The sequence below is a fragment of the Peromyscus leucopus genome, chromosome 20 (assembly GCF_004664715.2).
Source record: "Peromyscus leucopus breed LL Stock chromosome 20, UCI_PerLeu_2.1, whole genome shotgun sequence".
NCBI lineage: Eukaryota > Metazoa > Chordata > Mammalia > Rodentia > Cricetidae > Peromyscus > Peromyscus leucopus.
In genome coordinates this window covers 41634777-41657085 of record NC_051080.1, presented here as the reverse complement: position 1 = coordinate 41657085, position 22309 = coordinate 41634777, and the positions used below count along the sequence as shown (strand labels likewise).

General features: G+C 39.4%; 1 protein-coding gene across 4 annotated transcripts in view; it reads right to left on the bottom strand.

Annotated features, from left to right (window-relative positions):
- Positions 1-1741: 1741 nt before the first annotated feature.
- Positions 1742-22309, bottom strand: part of Mtdh (metadherin) — a 54908-nt gene continuing 34340 nt past the window's right edge. For 2 of the 4 annotated variants that reach the window (XM_028893774.2, XM_028893776.2), the window contains 7 exons: positions 21921-22010; positions 19675-19773; positions 12879-13003; positions 10920-11027; positions 8950-9090; positions 5200-5356; positions 1742-4640 (listed from right to left, as the gene is read on the bottom strand). In XM_028893774.2, the coding sequence (XP_028749607.1) occupies positions 4570-4640; positions 5200-5356; positions 8950-9090; positions 10920-11027; positions 12879-13003; positions 19675-19773; positions 21921-22010 (791 nt within the window). In that variant the 3' untranslated portion in view covers positions 1742-4569. The remainder of the gene's footprint in view (positions 4641-5199; positions 5357-8949; positions 9091-10919; positions 11028-12878; positions 13004-19674; positions 19774-21920; positions 22011-22309) is intronic. The other 2 variants (XM_028893775.2, XM_028893777.2) reach the window with 2 other exon arrangements.

The following is a 22309-nucleotide window of genomic DNA, read 5'->3' as shown; positions in this document are numbered from 1 at the left end:
AGGGTGGATGGAGGGAGAGAAGAGACTTCTCTTCAAGTAACCTCCATGAGTTCCACAGTAACTTGTGCGATCCCCCTCCCCCCATTAATGTAATAAAACACATGCATGTCTTGATGCTGGAGTTAGGATCACTGTCCTGTTAAAAATATTCAGTAGCAGTGCTTTTCTTTTTGAGGTAGTTTCTAAGTGTGGCCCTGGCTGTCCTGGAACTACCTCTGTAGACCAGGCTGGCCTCAAAACTCAGAGATCTGCCTGCCTCTACCTCCCAAGTGCTAGGATTAAAGGTGGGTGCCACCACCACCTGGCCAGTGGTAGTGTTTAATTTTCTAATGATTTTGCATGGCTAGGCATTTATTACAATTTATAATCTACACTTGCAGTGTGCAGTTTCAGCCTGTCTTGAGTTTCAACCAGTCATTTAGTACAGTGGCATTGTACACATGCACAGACCAGAGCGGGGCACTGGCTACTCTATTACTTGCCACCTTACTCCCTTGAGATGGTCTCGTACTGAACCTGCAACTAGGCTGCCTCCAGCAAGCCCCATGATCCTGCTGTCAGTCACCCAAAATCTGGGGTTACAAGCAGGTATGTGGCCATTCTTGGCTTTTTACAAAGGTGCTGGGAGTCAGGACCTCATGCTTACCTCTGCCAATCCCCCAGCCCCAAAGCTGTCACTGAGTGGCAGAAATTCTTTCAGAATCTACTGAAAAAATAAGGTCGGGTACAGTAGTACATCCTGTCTCAAACCAAAACAAGCAAAACAAAAAACCCAAAACCTATTCCTGCCACTACCATTCCATTCTGCAAATTAAGTCTCTGGGAAATGCTTTCCTCCATGTGGCTCAGGTACTGATAGGAAGTGTGTAGTGAAATCAGGCTGTCCTCATCCTCAACATGGAAGGATCTTCAACTGCCACACTGTTACACGAGCCTTGGGCAGCTTCCCCAGACCTTCTGTGGGTAATGCATGTTTATGTTTGTGCATGCATGTGTGTAAGCCAGACATCACAACAGATGTCCTCTTGGATAACTCCACACTTTTTTTTTTTAAAAAGATTTATTTATTTATTATGTAATAGTGTTCTGTTTGCATGTATCCTTGCAGGCCAGAAGTGGGAGCCAGATCTCATTACAGATGGTTGTGAGCCACCATGTGGGTACTGGGAATTGAACTCAGGACCTCTGGAAGAACAGCCATTGTTCTTAACCTCTGAGCCATCTCTCCAGCCCTAACTCCACACCTTTTAAAGGCAGTCTCTGTAAACCTGGAACTTACCAATTCAGCCTCACTGTGTAGCCCTGGCTGTCCTGGAACTCACTCTGTAGACTAGGCTAGCCTTGAACTCACAGAAATCTATCTGCCTGCTCCTGCTTCCTGAGTGCTAGGATTAAAGGATTAAAGGTATATATACCAGGCTGCAATTACTCACTTGGCTCCTTGGTAGCAAAGCCTGAAACCATGGTTTTAACAAGAAAGGAAAAAAGAAAACCTATGAACAAAGTGCCTGATTATCTTTTTGTTTGTTTGTTTTTTGAGACAAGGTTTCACTGTGTAGCTCTGGCTGTCTTGGAACTCCATTTTTAGACCAGGCAGCCCTCAAACTCAGAGATCCGCCTGTCTCTGCTGCCCAAGTGCTGGGATTTGAAGGTGTTCTCGACCACACCCAGCATGGCCTGATATCTTACTAGACCAATGTAAAAAGACAAAGTACCTTCCCACAGAGAATGTAACAAGCAATTTAAACAAAACAAAATGGTCTGTTTTATTTACAACACTCAGTGCATCTTACACATGACATATTTTCATTCCCCGAGTCTTTTGAAAGCAATTCCAATTCCAGTTTATGCAATGAGCTTACAAGAGAACCTTAGGATAGTCACTAGACACTTTAGAACCCAGATCCTAAATTTTGATATTTCATACTACATTAATAGAGGACTGCTTTTAATTAAGAAAAACTAAACTCTGCAATTAATCATTACCCTCTGGGATCTTTAACTCAAACACAAACTGGATTAGCCTATTTTGAAATACTATTAGAGTTGGACAAATTATTTCAACCTCCCCTCAACAACAAAATACATGCACAAATTAAACATGGTAAATTACATTAAAGATCTCTTATTTCAATACTTGCTTTTTGGACTCTCTCAACTGTTCCTCAATTTAGGGCACAGATGGGGAGGATGCAGTTGAAAAACTCTGACAGGGCCACATCCTTACAGAGAGCCCATGGCAGGAAGACAGGCGGCATCAGGGGGCCTCACCCCAGCCAGTACAAGACAGCAGGCCCTCTCTATTGCCCCCCCCCCAATCACCATTACCTACATTTCAGTATTTTCTAAGTTGATGACAGAAATCAGTTCCTCTGTTTAGTGACAAGAATCACTGTCCTGCCACATAAAGATCTATACAAATGCAACGGGCAGTCAACACTGTCAAGAGAACTGGATTAATTTTCACTTGTATAGCTGCCTCCTGAAAAAGAAACCAATGGCCTGGCTCCTAAGCCAGAGAGAAGGAAGGCACAGAGGCCATCTCCACACTGACCCACCCAGAGTACTCCTGTGCTTTGTCTACTCCCATGACACATTTCTCCTCACGAAGAAGGGATTGTTGCTACCTGGTGTAGGTGCCCCTCCTACAGAAGTGATTGAATTGGGAGATACTGAAACAAGAAATAAAGTTTCATGTTTGACTTAGCCCAAAGAATTGTAAGAGAAAGGAACGGTGAGGTAGAGTTGAGAGAGTTCAACTAAACTTCTGAGCACTGACCTTTTGGCACACTCTGTAATTACAGACCCCATCAAAATCCCCTTATGATACAATGTGGCAGGCCCCCTGAGGGAGTGTGAGGCTCAGAGCCACCTGAAGGCTCCATTCCCGGCATATCAGCTATTATTTACCCAATAGTGAAGCAAATAAAAACAATGCTATCCATTTCTGAATTTATTTAAACAAGTCAATTAATTTAGAAATCCCATTCAAACAAAATTTCTGACGACATGTAAACACACTGCCATGTTCCTGAAAGATGTTAACAACTGATTAAAAAAAAAAGTTAATCGCTTGTGAGGAAAGCCGTCCTATAATAAGGCCAGTCTTCAGCAGAACTAAACCATTTTACATCTTATAGCTTTCCTAGCTGAAAATACTATTAAACTACAGTCAAATATAAAGACAGTTTTTGATGGATAGATCAGTACCATTGGTTCTAGCTTTTAAACAGGTTCATTCCCGGCGCCACATGAAAACAAGCCACTCACATCAATAAATCATGGCTTTTTTCTTTTTCACAATTCACTAAGGTGATGTTAATTATGGTCCTTGTCAAACACGTTTGGTAGAGGCTATTTACAGTGTACATGGCCAAGCATGCACTATTAACAGTTACAGAGGGGCCTGCCAGTTTCCTAGAGATCCATCACACAGTGCCTGAAAATGGCGGCAGATCACACATCATTTAAATCAACACAGTTTCAAGCAGAAAACGTTCCTTTTTGACCACAATTGCAATAGTTACATGAAAATTCTTATAAAAACATGAATCCCCTTCAAGAAATTGATGCATAATCTACGCACTACAGGTTAAGGCAGTAAAAAAATGTATTCCTGATAACTGGAGGTCTCCACAATGTCAATTAAAGCTGTCTGACTACTTTTCCATTCTTCATCATATGCTCAAAAATTGTGAATTACTTCATTTTTAAGGTAAAAAAATTACTAGCAACTAAAAGTTGACACTGAAAAAACTGCGAGGGAAAGGAAAAATGTTAAGTTGGATTTTGCCTGAAAGTTTTCAAATCATAAACAAGAGCATTATTTGTTAGTCTCAGCCTTAAACATATCAAACAAATAATATAGTTTACCTTTCTTAATTTAAAATATACTGTTATTTTGAATAATTCAAGTAATGTAAGACTATCAAAAATAACTTTGTAAGCCATACAAGTGTTTGTCAATTGCATTTTTCAATGTTTTAAGAACTTTTTAAGAACTGTAAACTAAACCAAGACAGTTTAGTTAAACAAATGATAAATGACTTTTTATTTGCACTTGTGATTCTTTTAATACAAACTGCTACAACAAATATGTAAAGATATGGCAGATTACACATTTGATCAAAGCACTTTGATTTAAGCATAAAACAGATTCAAATGGTCTAAGTTCGTGCATAAGATCCAAGGAGCTGCCTACTGGTTTCTAGGCGGCCTTCTTTCTAATCAGAACCCACTATTCCTCAGCTCAGATGAAACAGGGCACAATCTGTTGTAAACAGGGAACTGTTGTAAAACCAGGATAATATTCTTCAATGAAGATCATTCTCGTTCAATTGAAAAGACTCTCCCAAGTGTCTTCCAGCACTGTAGTATGTATTCTGCTGAACTCTTAATCTCATAAATTAATGTTCCTTTGATTCCATTTTATGGTGGTTGTGTTCAGTTTTGTTTTAAAAATTGGTTTAAATTTATATAAAATTCTGTACATGTTCACAAATTATTGCATAAACAGCATAATCTTCAAGACAGTGTTTGTAAACACATGTCCAATTCAGGAAAAAAAATTCACGTTTCCCGTCTGGCTTTTTTCTTCTTTTTTATTTGTTTTGGAGATTCCCAGTTAGTCTCAGACTTGGCTAAAAGAAAAAAAGAGGGAGGGGGTGAGCAGAGCAAAATATAGATCAGTAACATAAAAGTAAAAACTATGAAAAAAACTTTTAATTGTTCAAATTTTATGTTTTAAGTTTTCTAGTTTGGACCTTTTCAAGTTAGCTATTATCTGCTTCCCTCCTTTTCCAAGTCAAGGTATTAACTGTGACTGCTTATACTCAACTGGTGCCCACCCACATTAATGGTTCCTCCTCCTCCTCCTCCCTCCCACCTCTCTTTGAGACGGGGCACTATTATGTTGCTTGACACCTGGAGAAAAGGAGGGAAAGACAGTAACAGGCAGCCCAGGAACATGTGCAAAGGAAAAAGGCAAGGAGCCAAGAGAGCAGATATGCCAAGCCAGCTTCTCATTATCTTCACTGCTCAGGTTATCTTAGCAGCCTGGGCCTCAACTCAATTCTGTGACGTTTCAAGGAACCATGCACTTTCAGAAGGCAGGGTTTGTTCTACTATCCTACCAGACACCTAAGATCAGAACCATTACACGATGTCAGAAAGAGGCAAGTAGACAAACAGAGCACTTACTCTGCGAGGGAGGCACACTATTTTGCTTAGCATTTGACTTGGGTTTGTCTGTGTCTTGTAACATCGGTGGCACTTGGGAAGAGCTCTTGTCAGAGTCACCTTTTGATAAGGTAATAGATGGCTCGGTAGAGTTAGCAGGTGGAAGAGTCTTGATAGGCTATTTTGGAATAAAATTATCTCAGAATTTTGTATAAATTTCATATAATATTAAGTATTATAGCAATTACCAGAGAGACCAACAGCAAGCAAAATGGTTTCTAATTATTTATAGGTAGCACTATAGCTCATCTCTGCCCTCTAGTGACATAACTAAACATGGCATCATCTACAACATCTATGAATACAGTGAGATAAAACAGATAAATATAGACAAGTTAAAATCACCAAAAGCTAATTTTGGGGATAAGTTTTTTTTTTTTTTTAAAATAACCTCTACCAACTTGGGCCCCCTGCCAGAATGAGTAAGACCATACACACCCCAGTGGGCTCTCCATTTAGTTTGGTGCATGGTGGCGCATGCCTTTAATCACAGTACTCAGGAGGCAGATGGATCTCTGTGAGTTAGGGGCCAGTCTACAAAGTGAGTTTCAGGACAGCTAGGGCTATTACACAGAGAAATCCTGTCTCGAAAAATCACAAAAAAGAAAAAGAAAACACAAGTTAAAAGAGCCAATGAATCTCAAATAAGAATCTCCTTTTTCATTATAAATAGCACTTTAGAAGTTCAATCAATATCCACCAACTTTGAACTCATCAAAACTGTTAAAGACAAAAATAGTGAATTACTTTTATTTATCTATTTAGGTTTTTTTTTTTTTTTTTTTTGGAGACCCAGTCTATTAGTCCAGACTGGCCTAGGCTGGCTTTGAATTTAGGGCATCCTTCTCAATGATCTGACCTAACCTCTTCCCTAGCAAGCAGGGATACTGCAGCCAGCAGCAGCTTGTGTGTTCCACAAGCAGACTGTGGGAAGAATCTTACTGATTCAAGCAACCAGTATCGATCTTCAGACTTTTGAGTCTAGTAATGATAAAAGTTTATTTAGGGTAGCGTGATTCGTAAGAGCAGTATTAAGAATGTTTATTTGGGGCTGGGCGGTGGTGGCACACGCCTTTAATCCCAGCACTTGGGAGGCAGAGGCAGGCAGATCTCTGTGAGTTCGAGGCTAGCCTGGGCTACCGAGTGAATTCCAGGAAAGGCGCAAAGCTACATAGAGAAACCCTGTCTCGAAAAACCAAAAAAGAATGCTTATTTGGAATGACTCAGGGGTGTGAGAGAGAGCTGAGTGGATTACTTCACTGGTCAGCTCTAACACTCACCATCACCCAGAACACAAAAACAAGGGGGAACTTCTGTTTCTTTTACTCCTACTCTTCCTGGCTCCACGAACACAAGAAAAGTGATGTGAGCTCAGAAAGCTGCTAGCATTCTTTCCTTCTCTAAGGTACTGAATCTACATTCATGTTGCTTACACCTCCTTAGAGCTCCTTACATTACATCACACCTACAGCTTTGTTAGAACTTCTCATCTTCTTTCCCTTATATTTTCTCACTTTACTTACATTAAGTCATAAAAAGGCTCAACTGCTTTTTCATAAAATGACCTCTGAGCATTACTTAGAGAAAACACTAGAATGTCAAACACTCCTAAACCTTTATGTATACTGAGATCACATCCCTTTTACCTCAGAACACTTAGGAATTTAAAAGCATCCAATCTAGGTGGAAAATATGATTGTCACTGTTGTAGGACAATACTGCTAGAGCTCCCTCTCTCAGCAGTCCTGTTGTCAGATCTGGTCCACTAACTCCATGTTCTCTCAGACAGGGATGCTGTCTTATCCACTGCTATAGCCTAGTTCCTCCAACTTGTTGAGGTTGGCACACAAACCTCAATAAGTTTTGAATGTGTGCATGAGTCAGGTAATTAAATTACTTAGATTTGTTTTATGCGTGTAAGTGTTTCGTCTCAAGTATGTATATGTATCATGTACTTGGCGCCCAACTAGAATCACATATGGTTGTGAGCCACCATGTGGATGCTGGAAACCAAACCCTGGTCTGTAAGAGCAACATGTGCTCTTAACCACTGAGCCAACTCTGCAGCCCCCTACGATATATTATAATAGACACCATGACAAAAGCAGTGTGTGTGTGTGTGTGTGTGTGTGTGTTTCTTTGAGACAGGGTTTCTCTGAGTAGCCCTGCCTCTCCTCAAACTTCACCTGCCTCTGCTTCCCAAGTGCTGGGATTAAAGGCGTGTGCAACCATGACCCAGCCTAAGACAACTATTAATAAAAGAAAGCATTTAATTGAGGTCTTGCTTATAGTTTCAGAGGGTTAGTCACCATGGCAGAAGCATGGTGGCAAGAATGGTGATGGAGCAGTAGCTGAGAGAGAGCTACATCCTGTTCCATAGGCCCAGAGAGACTGGATCTGGCATGGGCTTTTGACACCCCAAAACCCACCCTCAGTGGCACACTTCCTCCAACAAGGCCACACCTCCTAATCATTCTAATCCTATCAAAGAGTTCTACTACTTCATAACTATACTCAAATATATGAGCCTATGGGGGGAGGGGCGTGTATTCAAACCACTACATGTAAGTTACCCAATGAGAAATCAGGGTTTTGTTTCAAGTCACTGATCCAGATTCTTCATAAACTAGTTTCTTCTGACTCATCGATATTTCCATAAAAAGCACATGATTAAAAAATATGTCATTGTCAGCTACAGAGGTACATGCCTAAAACCCCAGCACTTGAAATGTGGAGGCAGGAGGATCAGAAATTTATGCCAGCTTTGGCTAGACAGTGAGTTTGAAGTCAGCCAGAGCTATATGAAACTTTAATTCAAACAATAAACAAAACAAAATCAAACTGAAGCAAAACAATAAGAAAACTTCAAAAAATTGTTAACGAATGTTTAAACCAATGTTACATTTTGGGAAACTGAACAGGTCATATTAAGGCGTGTACTTTGGGTAAATGCAGCTGGTAAAAGCACTCTCTCTTAGGTCTCCTATCCTTTACATGTCTAGATGTTCAGAGGGAGAAGTACAGTGCAGCAATCCTCTTTAACACCGGGGGACTCTAGATCAGCAGTGGGTGCATGAAACTGTAGGTAGTGCCAAAACCCATGCTTCTGTTGTGTTTCCTTTTCTTTTCTTCTTGAGACAGTCTAAAAATGTAGCCTTGGCTAGTGTAAACCCAGAGATTCATCTGCCTCTGCCTCTTGAGATCAAAGGTGCGCCCCACCCTGATACATTGCTCTTTTCTTTTCAATATTTCTGTGAATCTCAACAACCTCAACATACATACTTTTTTTTTTGCGACAAGGTTTCTTTGTGTAGCCTTAACTGACCTAGAACTTGGTCTGTAGACCAGGTTGGACTTGAACTCACAGAGATCCACCTGCTTCTGCCTCCCCAGTGCTAGGATCAAAGTTGTGGACCACTACTACCTGGCTTTTTTCCCCCATTCTTTTCTGAGCTGAAAATCTTTTCACTTTTGATCAGCAACAGACTTATTATGTAAAATAAAAAGGTTATTTGCATACAAGCACCAATGTAGTTTAACAACCAATCTGATAACATCAATGAGTACCCAGTGATAGATGGAGGTGCTTTACATGGCATCACATTCTACCACACTACTCAGAATGGTGTGTACTTGCATAGTACTTCAATAAAATGTTAATTACTCTGTAATTATTAAGTCAAAAAACCTTTACTATTCTTTAAAAATCACCTGGCTATTTTTGATGAGTGCTTCAGCTGGATCACTAGTGCTCATGGTCTTCAGGGAAAAAGCTCTCTCCTGTTTTGGACGGGCTTTGGAGGTATTCAGGGGAGGCTCTTCTCTAATGTCCTTTTCTAGTTCTTCTGTGTCCTGCAGAAGAAAGCTGTCTGTGAGATTAAATTTCTTCATTCTTTACTGATTAAAACCCACTTTGTTGTCCCAAAGACATCCTAAGAAAATAAATTCACTTAAAAAGGTGTCCAAGCTAGGCATGGTGAGCTTATGCCTGTAATCCCAATACCTGGTGGACAAGGCAGGAAGACAAGCTCTAGGTCAGCCTGGGCTACAGAGTGAACTCCTGTCCCAAATCCTGCCCCCTTAAATTACATATACTAACACAAACACACCCTAGAATGGAAACCATTCTATCAACAGACCAACCCAAAAAGAATAAACTAATATTTAACTTACAAGAAGCACACAGCAAAGAGGCTGATAATGGAAACAAGACTTTAAAAACAGAGTTTCATTTAGTGACTTCTTCAAGAAGTAATGTCTTCACATATACATATTATAAAGTCTATACAGAGAACTCCAATCTGGTCATGACATGACTCAGCCATGTAATTCCAGGGACAAATCTCTTAGTTTTTCTTAACTGTAAAAGTTCACCCAGGAAATTTCTAAGGTCCTGTTTAAATTTTAATGCTTCTCGTGTTCATTGTTTAGACATTCAAAGTTTAACGAACTAATTCTAAATGACATTACAATATATATAATAAATACATGCACTAGAATATTACATGGGAGCATAACTAAATTGTATCGTCTTAAAAGACGGTATTTCCTAACAGAAAAGAACACACAGAACTTACTGCACGTCAAGACGTGAGAATGTCAGACTCTAGTGACTGTTCTAACAACTACGAACCCACATAATGGAGAGAACTGACTTCTCAGAAGTTGGCCTCTGACCTCCAAACACATGCTGTGGCATAGGTACAAGCACATACACATAAGCAAATGCCATTTAAAAAGTTTCCTTCCAATACTGATGCTCTTTGGAATGTGACATGACAGCAGTGAGTTTGAAGAACAACGCAAAATTCTGATGTGAATTTAAGTTCAGCATGCAGCCGAACCTGGAACTCGTCAATGGATGAGATCGGCTAGAAGTGAGCTTCAGGGACCTGTCTCTGACCCCATCCTTCTCTGCTGAGGCTGGGATTACAGGCACTTCATCAAATGAGACATTTCCCAGGTCCCTGCCTATCTTCTTGATGAACATGACCATTTCATTATGAAGAACAGTCAGAGACTGGGGAGAGCTAAGAGTTCAAGCAGGTCTCAGGGAATGAAGAGGCAAAAGAATACATAGACCAGGTAATACAATTCTTAAAAAATTATTTATGTTTTATCTGTAAGTACTCTGCATATATCCCTACATACCAGAAGGCATCAGATCCTATTATAGATGGTTGTAAGCCACCATGTGGTTGCTGGGAATTGAACTCAGGACCTCTGGAAGAGAAGCCAGTGTTCTTAACTGCTGAGCCATCTCTCCAGACCCAGGGTAATACAATTTTTATTATACTAATACTATGTAGCAATTCTCTAACATGTCCTAATTTTCACATGTCCAATTTTCATATTTTAAACTCACTGGAGGGGGCAGGAGAGATGGTTCAGTGGCCAGGATCACTTGCTCTTTTAAAGGGTACTGGGTTCGATCACCATCGTCCACATGGTGATTCACAACCACCTGTAACTCTAATTCCAGGGGATCTGACAGCCTCTTTTGACCTCTGTGGGTACTAGGACACATGTGGTACACATACACACACGCAGGCAAAACACACATTTTTTAGATGGTTCTCATGCTGTCATTTATCTCTACATATTCTTAGTGTCTGGACATCACTTTCCATACCACCCACAGTGGTGTATCATAATGAATGTTCACTGTTCAGGAACTTTACCTGTGAGAGAGAGTTATCTTCACCTTGCTTCTTCTTTTTCTTTTTCTTCTTTTTAGATTTTCCAGTTGGAAGAGCTCCCTCTCCTTTTTCTTTATCATCATCTGAAATCTGATGTTAAAAGCAAAATACTGAAGTAAACCCAACTGGTTAAGTTATATAAACTTTGTTGTAATATAACAACAATTACTGTGAAATAATTTCAGTCACTATGTTTGGTCTTTATCTTCTAAAATCTAAATAAGAATAAGCTATGACTAACAAAATTTTAATAAAACTTGTATTACTTAAAAACTCACTGGATGGAAATAGGGAGATTAGGACTTAAAGGCCAGCTTGGGCTGGATGAGTCTGTCTCAAAACTGCTTCAATCAACATTATCAACAACTCTCAAACACTAGATCCCATTATTTCAATACCTCCCAGGAAAGGACCACTCACTACCTTGAATTTTGTGTCCATTCAATTTCCTAGAAATTTAGATGAAAGACATAAAATTTTATAGAAATACACAGTATCGTTCAGATCTTGCTCACTGATTAGTTCAAGTGTCTATTCACACTTTAATTCATCCTTTTTTCTTTTTCCTTGCAGTGTTAAGGACGGAATCCAGGGCTCTGCACATATACTAGGGAAGGGATCTAAAACTGAGCAGCACAAACATCCCCATCTCTCTCTAGCCCTCAAACTTTATTCTAGACCCTTCTCATTTTATTAAAGCAGAGGCTACCAAATTATGACCCATCTCAAGGCCAACTCTTTCCCCCTGGTGGGGGCACACACACACATGTGCATATCTGTGCTTGTAGGGCTGTAGGCTCACTTGTACCATGGCACCGGCATGGAGGTCAGAGGGCAACTGCAGGCTCTCTTGCATCTTAAGACAGAATCTTCTTATTGTTCAATGCTGTGTTTGGCTCAGGGTTTCCTGGGGTTCTCCTGTCTCCACCTCCCATCTTGCTAAGGATCACAGGGATTAAAGATCTGTGCTGCCAGGTGTGGGACTGAACTCAGGCCCTCATGCTTGTACAGCCGGCACTTTACCAGGCACCTCCTCAACCCAGCCCACACTAGTGTGTACAAACCAAGTTCATCTCTTTACTGTCTAAACTTATCTGCTGAGCACAGGGTCACATCAGTCTCTATGGCTCCTCTCTAACTAGTCTGCCACCTGTGCTAAAATCTCTATTACCCCTCCCCATACTGTGTATTGATGTAACCTACTGCCTCTCCTCCAGTCTTATCTATTTTTTCCCTGAACCTTTTATTTGCTAGAACTTCTCTTAAAAAAACAAAACAAAACAAAAAATCAGTTATGTATATGGGTGTTTTGGTTGTCTGTGCACCAGATGCTGTGTTTTGTGCCTGAGGTGTTGAATATCAAGTCCAGTCCTCTGTAAGAGCAGCCAGTGTTCTTAAACCTCGGGCCATCACTCCAGCCTCCTAACATAAATCTCCTAACCATCCAACTTTCTGAAATATGGCTTTTAGTCCAAGATTTTTTTTTTTTTTTTTTTGATGATGAGGCTTGAACCCAAGGCCTTGTACATGCTAAGTACATGCTCTATTACAGAGTTACACCCCTAACCCTGGTTCCAAAATTTGTAATGAAAATGATCTAAATTCCCAGGAAGTAAATACAGTGACAACCTCCAGGTCTAATGTCCCTAACCACTCTGCTGTTTCTTATGCTGTTCAACACCTCCTCCTTCCTGAGATTCAACTGTCTCTACCTCTGTAGCCTAGAATTCTCCTGAGTCTTTCTCTCTCTCTTCCTTTTTTTTTGGGGGGTGGGGTGGGGTGTTGACACAGGGTTTGTCTGTGTAACAGTCCTGGTTGTTCAGGGACTTACTCTGTAGACCAGGCTGGCCTTGAACTTACAGAGATCCGCCTGCCTCTGCCTTCCAAGTGCTGGGATCAGTCTCTTTAATGAATAATTATCTCTTAATTCCTTATACTTACCCTTTGATCATTGAGGATTGGTTCCTGGGACTTCAAAAGTGAAGCTCTTTCTTCATCTACCCAGTTCCCCCACTCCTCTGCTGGTGCATTCCAGTCTGAGCTGGGATCAGCAGAAGACAAACCATCTAAAAGTTAACAATGTGAATTAGTTATCTGTCATTCTGTCAGAAGCTAAAATTCAAACACTAAACATTCTTTATGCTGAATTAAGCTGTAATTTTAAACTATTCTTCCCCCAAGCATATTTTAAGAGCTAGCAAAAGGTGGAAACATGGTAGTAGCCTTTGTCCAAATGTCGCTAGGCACATGATCAAGTAGAGACGCTTGTTAGTTTCAATGCCGCTCTCCTCTGTCAGTCTTCTAATCTGCACTTTCCCTCTGCCCATCTTTAACCTAGCCCAAGGTCCGCTCATATTTCTGTAATCAATTTGTTTTCTAGGGCACAGAATTAAAGCTTTATTCATAGTACCAAAATTCTACACCCTCCTGTCATCTCCTAATACATCTTAATAAGCTCGTCAAGATTAGGTTCTTCAAATTCACCAAATCATGACAAACTAGGGAACCACTTTCATTCCTCTTCTAATAATCAACTTGTAGCCTCTTAACATTTCCCAGTGTTAAGTGCCTCTTATCTGATGACTAAAAGTATTGGAGCCACTTGCAGGGCTTTGAACACCCTAGTCTAAAAAACAGCTTTGCCGACTTTCTGAATTTCTGTCTTTCGCTCCAAGGCACTGACATTTTACTTTGGAAGCTATCACTGGTCACTGCTAGAGGGGAGCACAGGCCTTCAATTCTCCTTGGCTAAGTGGTTCCCAGAGCTGACCCTCCCCACCCTCCCTGCAAACCACTCACTCCCACATACCTTCTTACAGTATCTACTTACAGCTAAGTTTGGTTTAAGATGACAGAGGTTATACTTTACTTCCAAATGGTCAGGAAGTCTTCCTAGCTTTGTTTAACTGAAATAAGCCCAGCAATTTCCATAATGTCTTAATTCTACTAATACCAAATACTAAGTTTTTTTCATAGACATTTCACTGCTTCTGGGATTTCTAATCTGTCCCACTGACCTGCTCCCAGGGTAATGCCAAACATAACTTGGGCATACATTTTAGGATCAAGGGGGCAAATCTGTCTGTTTTATGCTTACTGCTATTTTAATTTTCCAGGATCTTCACAAAAGCTTTAATACACATTTGAGAAGACCAAAGAATGATCTGAGAGAACGCTCACAGGAAAAAAACAAACAAAAATCAAAACAGAAAAAGCCTAAACAGACAAAATCTTTTGCACATGATCTCAAATTTATGTGAGAAAGACACACATTAATAGTAAGTATATCTTCTCAGAATTGAAGTTCATTTGCTCATGAGGCAGTTCCTTGTTAAGTTCTAACCACGCAATAGAACTGAGTTAACTAGGTCCATAAGCTAAAAGTAACTGTGTAGAAGCCACTGTCACATGCAGCTAATAGTCTAACTATTCAGTGGAGATAAGTAAGTACAAGGAGAAAAGAGTGACAGATTCTATCATAGGGGACTGTGGAAAATAGAAGGGTGGGCTGGGCTAAGCCTCAGTACGATAGGAGGAGTCAAAAAATAAGCAGAACTTCTAGTCAGGAAAATATGATTAGAAGTGTGAAGTATGCTACAGAAAAGGCTGTCCTTTCCTGACTCAAAATTTATTATCATGTCTCAGAAGCAGACAGATATGATATTCAGTCAGTACTTCAGAGCACTAATATAGAGTTTAAGAACATGGGCCTTACTGTCAAACAAATGTCCATTAATAACCCTTTATTACTTAATGTGACACAACACTGCTTAATTCCGCTCCTTTCATTTTTCTTCAGATATGCCTACTTCTGCCTCCAAGTGTTGGGATAACAGGTATGTACCACCAAGCCTGGCTTTTTTTTTTCTTTTTTTGAGACAGGTCTCTCTGTAGCCTTGGCTGTCCTGGCAATGTAGACCAGACTGCCTTGACAGGGATTAAAGGCATGCACCACCACACCTGGCTCTATACCAACTTCATGCAGTTCTGACAGGACAATGTAAGATACTCTTACAGCAGCAGCTCACAGCAATATAGTAATCGCTCAACAAATGGAAGCTACTGCTTTTACTATCAATGGTGACATCGAAACTGTTAAAACTGAGATTTTTGAGAAATCTCCATGAGATACACTTTTGTTTTAAATGCTAGGGATTCAACTCAGAGCCTTGTCCATGACACAGGTAAGTATTCTTCAATGGACTTCATGCCAGCTCCGATATATTTGATAAATCTTAAATACAGAAATGGGGAGTCATTTTTATAAGCACAAATGGATCCAGTAGATGTCTGGAGCTAACTTCTCATCTTATACCAAACATTTGTTAACGATATTGTTAGAGGATTTCAAATGTAAGAGCTTCACTGTGAGGAAACTCACTGATGGAAAGCTCTGGAAACTTGTCCATTAGCCATGTCTCTAAGATTGACTGCCAGAAAAGAGACTACCAAGTACAAAGAGTTTATATGCAGCATACTAACACAAGCCCACTTTCTTAATGAATACTATAGCGTGTGTGGGGAGGAACAGAAATCTAGTGTAATACTTAGAGAATTCAAATCTGAGAAAGAGTTGTCCTCTCTGGTTTAATTTCTGTAAAAACATTGCTTAAGAGTCATAGGTTTAATGTGCTAATAAACAATGTAGTTTTTCTGTTTTGGTAGTGATCGTATTTGAACATGGCTTTGCTCTATCAATGAACTATATCCTCAGCCCTAATGAACTTCTTAAACATAGTTTTCTTGAAAATGACTGATAGTGTAGTCTTATTCTTTTATTAAACAGAGCCATTCCCCACCCCCAAATTTTTACAAGTCTGCCAATGTTTTTTAATACAGAGCTGCATTAATATATATTAATATATAGGGATATATATTATATGGATAAGGAATTTATTTCTTCATTTAATCTGCTTGTGGGATAATGTTTTAGGTTCAAGAATGGCACTGTTAGCCTGAATCTAGAGATCAGCTATTTCTTTTTTCTTTTTTTGTGTTCTAAGACAGGGTTTCTTTCTGTGTGTTGCCCTGACTGTCCCAGAACTCTCGTAGACTAGGCTGGCCTCAAACTCAGAGATCTGCCTGCCTCTCTGTCTCTCTTGAGTGCTGGAATTAAAGATGAGTGCCACTATGTCTATCTGGCAAGGGATCAGCTATTTCTATCAGAAAACTTCTGTAAACAATGTTGTTATCCAGCATTTAAACACAGATTCAATCCCCCACTAAGTAGCCTTTTGCTCACTTGGCCTTCCCTCTTGCCACCAAGTTAATCTGCCCCATTTTGCTGCTGGTCCTTTCTCTCACAGCAAACTCCATGTCTCTATCATTATGAACTAGAGACCGGTGGTTCTCTACAACATTCTAAGCAGCAGACTCGGACTACTGAAGCACCCGGCCTTATGGACTGAGTCACTACCAGGTGTTGTCCCACAATGAGACAGCTATTGTTGATTCTAATTTGTGGCAAATTGATATTAAAAGTTACCATAATATACTATGCAATGCATTCTATAAATTCAAGAGTGATAATTAAGTTCAACGAGTATACCCTTCCAAAACAAACAAGCAAAAAATCCAAACCAAGACCACATTAAAGATGATACACATACACAAAAATAAAATTCAGGCAAAATGAATTAAAAATAAATTTTGGATGTAGAAGGCTGTTGATATGGCATAGCAAACTTGAATATGGTATTCTTGATTATATAATTATCTGTCTATCTATCTATCTATCTATCTATCTATATATATATATCTAGATATATAATTATAGATACATATAAGTATAAAATTTCTCTCGCAACAGGGTTTCAAGTGTTTCAGGTTAGCCTTGACAAGAAAGATCTTGAGCCGGGCGGTGGTGGCGCACGCCTTTAATACCAGCACTCGGGAGGCAGAGCCAGGAGGATCTCTGTGAGTTCGAGGCCAGCCTGGGCTACCAAGTGAGCTCCAGGAAAGGCACAAAGCTACACAGAGAAACCCTGTCTCGAAAAATTAAAAAAAAAAAAAAAAAAGAAAGAAAGATCTTGAATTCCTGAACCTCCTGCCTCTTCAAGTGCTTTAACCCCCAAGTACTGGGATTATACTCATTCACCCCCACACCTTGCTTTATGTGTGTGTGTAAATACTTGTCTCATTCTGTTTTTTGAGACAGGGTTTCTTGGTGTAGTCCTGGGAGTCACTTTATAGACCAGGCTGGCCTCAAACTCAGAGATCTGCCTGCCTCTGCCTCCCAAGTGTTAGAATTAAAAGTGTGCACCACCATTTTTTTCTACATTTTAATTTTATGTGGTGTACATTTACCTGCATTGTGTATATCTTGTGTGCCATGTCCATGGAGGCCAAAAAAGGGTATCAGATCCCTTGGAACTGGAGTTACAGATAGTTGTGAGCCATCATGTGGGGGTGTTGGAACTGAACCCAGGTTTCCCATACAAGCAGCAAATGCTCTGAATCGCTAAGCCATCTCTCTAGATCCACCAGGGCCACCCCCATACAATTAACACTTACCTATTTATTCATTTGTGTGTGTGCGCGGACCCATGTGTATATATGTAGAAATGAAAGGACAACTGTGGGAACTAGTTCTTAGCTATCCTGTGGGTTTTAGGGATCAAACTCAGGTTCTAAGGCTTGGAGGCAAGTGCCCTTACCCACTAACTCATCTTGACAGAATACACCTGGCTTTAAGTATCTAGAGTCTCACCAACATACTTTTATATGTAATTTTTATTTGTTTAGCAGTCAACAATGGTTTTCCTATTAGAAAACCCTCATACAGACAGGTACAGTAACATGTCCAGCAGGACAGCCTGTAGCTACTGGCTCAGTGGTCTTAACCCTCAGCAGCACAGCTCCCTTACTGCTGCTTTCCTAGTTCTGCACTGCAGAGATGATTATTTGTCCTAAAAGCAACATAGACAAATTTTCTTTAAAACCCATGCTTTTGCATCCGTACACATCTTGATACATTATAATTTATAGAGCTTTCTCAAAACTACTCAAAGTAGACAGAATGGATTCTGTTCAATTAGATTCCAAAATATGATAAAGCTCAAGACATATGAAATACCATATTCTAGACCTAGGACTGAAACTAAACTTTCCAAACAAGTACCTTCGTTGGACTGAGAGTTCAAAGCCAACTGGGCTACAAAGTGAGACCAGGTCTAAAAGAACACCAACACAACACAGAACCAAGTCCAACAGCCTTAGCTCTCACCTTCTTAATGTTCAGACATGGGCCTCTCTAATCACCTTTCACCTAATCTCCCTTAATCTGTCCGGACTCTGCTTCAGTCACTGGATCACAAAGCTTGTCTCCATGGTTACTATCATCACTGTGACCGTACCACGCAGGGATTAAAGAGAATGAGTACAGCAACTGCTTCAAGTATTAAGTATGGTGATACTGTGCAAAAACCTGAGACCAGCCCCGGGCAGACCGTCTGTGTTTACCTTTATCACCATCACTACCAAATCATTACTTTCCTCATACATCACACTAAACCCTCTGAAAAAAACTGCAGTAGTGGGAATGATGGTACACGCCTTTAATCTCAGAACTTGGGAAGCACAGTAGGAGGATCACTGAGTTCTAGGCTAGCCAGGGTAATTTTGTCAGAATCCCACCCCCCCAACCCACAAAGAAAAAAAAAGTACTGCATATAAGAGTAATCAAGTTTCTCTTTCTGGAGGTTTCAACTCAAATAAAAAAATTATTAAAATAAGGTCAAAGTAAAAAATAAAAATCCAGAAGATAATTTAAAAAATTAAAAATAAGAACATTTAATCTATACTTTCTTTTCTAAAACAAAGACTAAAATGATGGAAAGAAACAAGGTAGGAAAGACTGTGACATAAAAATTCAGAGGAAAGAATAAATTCCGAAAATTGGACTATTGGGGGGGAAGCCTTAGAAGTTTGTAATTTTAAATGAAGATGGTGCGCTTTTTCAATACGAAGACTATTTTCTTTTTCTTTTCCCCTTTCTTACTTTTATTTTTGAGACAGGGTCTTGCATGTAGCCCTGTGTGGCTGGAACTCCTACACAGACCAGACTAGCCTTGAACTCACAGAGCTCAACCTTGGCTCTGCCCTCTGGCAGAAGGCTGGTGCATAATGCCTCCAGCTTACTCTTCTTCTTCTTTTTTTTTTTTTTTTTGGTGTTTTTGAGACAGGGTTTCTCTGTGTAGCCTTGGCTGTCCTTAACTCGCTCTGTAAACCAGGCTGGCCTCAAACTCCAGGGATCTGACTGCCTCTGCCTCCTGAATTCTGGGATTAAAAGGGGGTACCACCACCACCACCATCACCACCAAGATGATTCTTCCTTTAAATTTATGTTTCTATTGCAAACTGGGCTATGAAAATGGTTGTCTACTAGTACAAAAATGTGCACACAACACAATATTCAAAGCCACTGCTGTAGACTCTATATCCCTTCTTTTATAATAAAACCAGAGAAATAGAATTATTCATTTAAAACAGTAAAATTTAAAAATGAGTCCTCCAGAACTACGAGAAAACAAAAACTGCCTCAGTCATAACAGAAAGTTAGTTTTAATTCCATAGGGATTCAGGATCAAGTTCCAAGTAGTATAGCTGATGTTAAATTATATTACTATGACCTTTAAAGGGGAGAAATTAGGATTAAAATTAAGACATAAAGCATGAATTCAGGGTGCTAGAAATAAAATTCTGAGGAAAGTAACTGAAAAAATTTAAAAGGACATACTTAACCCAGACCATTCATCATCGATATAGGGTTGATTACGGCTAACATCCCACTGATAATCAGAAGTGGTAGACTGAGAAACTGGCTCAGCAGTAGACCCTTAAATGAAAAATGAATGCAACAAAATTAAAAATGGAATTTCCCAAGGATGTTTCATAACAATAGTTCTATACTTTGCACATGGACCTTATTTCTCCTAAAAGGAAAAATTCAGACATAGCAAAAGAGTTAAATTAAAAGGAAAAGTAAAATTGAGGGCAATTTTAAATTAAGTATGATAATAACTAGATCTAATTCAACACCACCACTCATACCAATCAGAGTCTGATTTTTGTTATCTGCAAACGTCAAAATTTTGAAAACAAGCTCCATTTTTCTTCTTAAAGGAAAGCAGTAAAGCACAAAATCTTAATGCTAGATGCTTCAGAGTATGCATACATCCTGGGAACTCAGAAAAACGATTAGAAAATGTTTGAGTCTGCTCAACGTTTAGGCCATAGAAAGTTAAAAGAAACAGGATTAACCAGAGAGGTGAGACAGAGAAATGTCAGAGAGACAAGAGTTGCTCGAAGTTGAGAGTTAAGTTCAGGTACATTTAAAAGAACAGAATACTATTTTCTAAGTTTGGTTGTTTTTTCTTAGAGGGTAAGTGAGAAGGAATAGGTGGGATGAGAGTTGGGGGTTACAAGGCCTCTTAGGAACCTGAAGAAAGCAGTGGTGGCCCAATGTTCAGAACTTTATGTAAAAATTTAAATACATTTTGGGGCATAATAATTCATGGAAGTGAGGTCAAAACGCATTGTTCTACGGCTACAAATTAATTTGAGAATGCAAATGAAAGCAGGCACAGAGACACCTACATGGAAGACCTGAATCAGAATTTCATGTGTGTAAGAGTCCTTAAGTGACTCTGATATTCACTTTGGATTGAGAGCCACTGACAGAAAAAACTGGATAAGAAGCATAGGTCTCTGGTTAGTATAGATAAAAATAATTACTTCTCCTCACAGTCTTCACTAATTTATACATTTCTACTTGCTTATAGATAGATGAGCCGGCTAGCATTTCCCTAATGATTACTGTCTCATTATATACTCAAAATAGTAATATTTCAATGTAAAATTTAGCAGATTATCCAACAAATGTGGCAATATTTAGCATATATATTAGCATAAACTTATCTCCAGTAGCCCCTACTGCTTTCTCTGAATGTATGTATATGTTATATAGCCATCAAATAAAGGAAGCAATTAACTTGTAGCACTCCTGGAAATGAAATGTGGTTGACGAGACCATGGGTTAACAAACTGCATCTTGTAGGCCAAGTCCAACCACTGATTTTGATTGGCCCATGAACTAAGAATTTCATATCTATTTATTTGTTTTTTTCCCCTTGAGACAGGATTTCTCTGTGTAACAACTCTGTCTATCCTGGAACTCGCTCTGTAGACCAGTCTGGCCTCAAACTCAGAGATCTGCCTGCCTCTACCTCTCAAGTGTGCCACCATGTTGTGCGCCACCATGCCTGGCCAGAATTTCATATCTGAAAAAAGTCAAATGAATAGTGTTTTGAAGTCAGAACACTCATTTGCCTATGTATTATCTCTGGTTGCTTTCTTGTTATCATGGCAAAGTTGAGTTAATAGCTATAGCAGAGACAGTATGGCCCAAAAAACATAAACCACTTACTATATGCTTTTACAGGAAGAGTCTGCTAGCCCCCATTCTAGGCTAATGTTCCAGGTACCATGAAATAACATCATTAGCAAATGAAGTCCATTGGAAGCTATGTGAATCAAGTAGTATAAATGAAAGTGTCCCTCCTACTTATGTAATATTTGTTTAATATATGTAGCTTTTGCTGATTAATAAAAAAACCTATCCATTTAAGGGATGCTGGATTGACAGTGTGAATAATATACATCAATAGGTCCTAAAACATTATTGTGTATGTGTGTCCATATTATCTGAAAAGCTTAATTATAAACTCATAATGAGTAGGAATGAATAGAAACATGGCAAATTCAAGCAGAAGTTTGGTGGGGTGCACTAGTAACAAGAGCATGGTCCTAACCCAGTGGTTCTCATAAGGACTTGGGTGTCCCCTACAACATAAAGGCTTTTGCTACTTCATATATTAATTATGTTGATAGCAATATTTGATGCTAATCAATTTTTCAAATAACAAGTGCTAAAAGTAAACAGAAATGTTTTGGTTAACTAAACGAAAGACTGTTTTCACATACCAGAGACAGCAGAGTTAAGTGTGAGAGATGCAAAAGAAGCAGAGTTCTGTTGAGAGGCACTCATTCCCCTAGCCACACTAGACCAAGCAGCTGGCAAAATAAAGAATGTCACTTGCAACCTTCAATTTGCAATGAAACTTGAAAGATGTACAGATTTAAAACTATGATAGCAATATTTAAAGATTATCATAAAAAACAAAAAACAATTAATATAGCAATAGCTATTATTTACTAAGTGTCCACTATATGGGTGACTCCCTTATACACTGAGTTCTAATCCTTCTGTTAACCCTGCTAGGCTGTTTTAGAGCTAGCAAATGATTTACTAATACTTATCTGGAACTTAAAGTCAGTTTCCAAGCCTACTCTTTCCACCATACAAACTATGT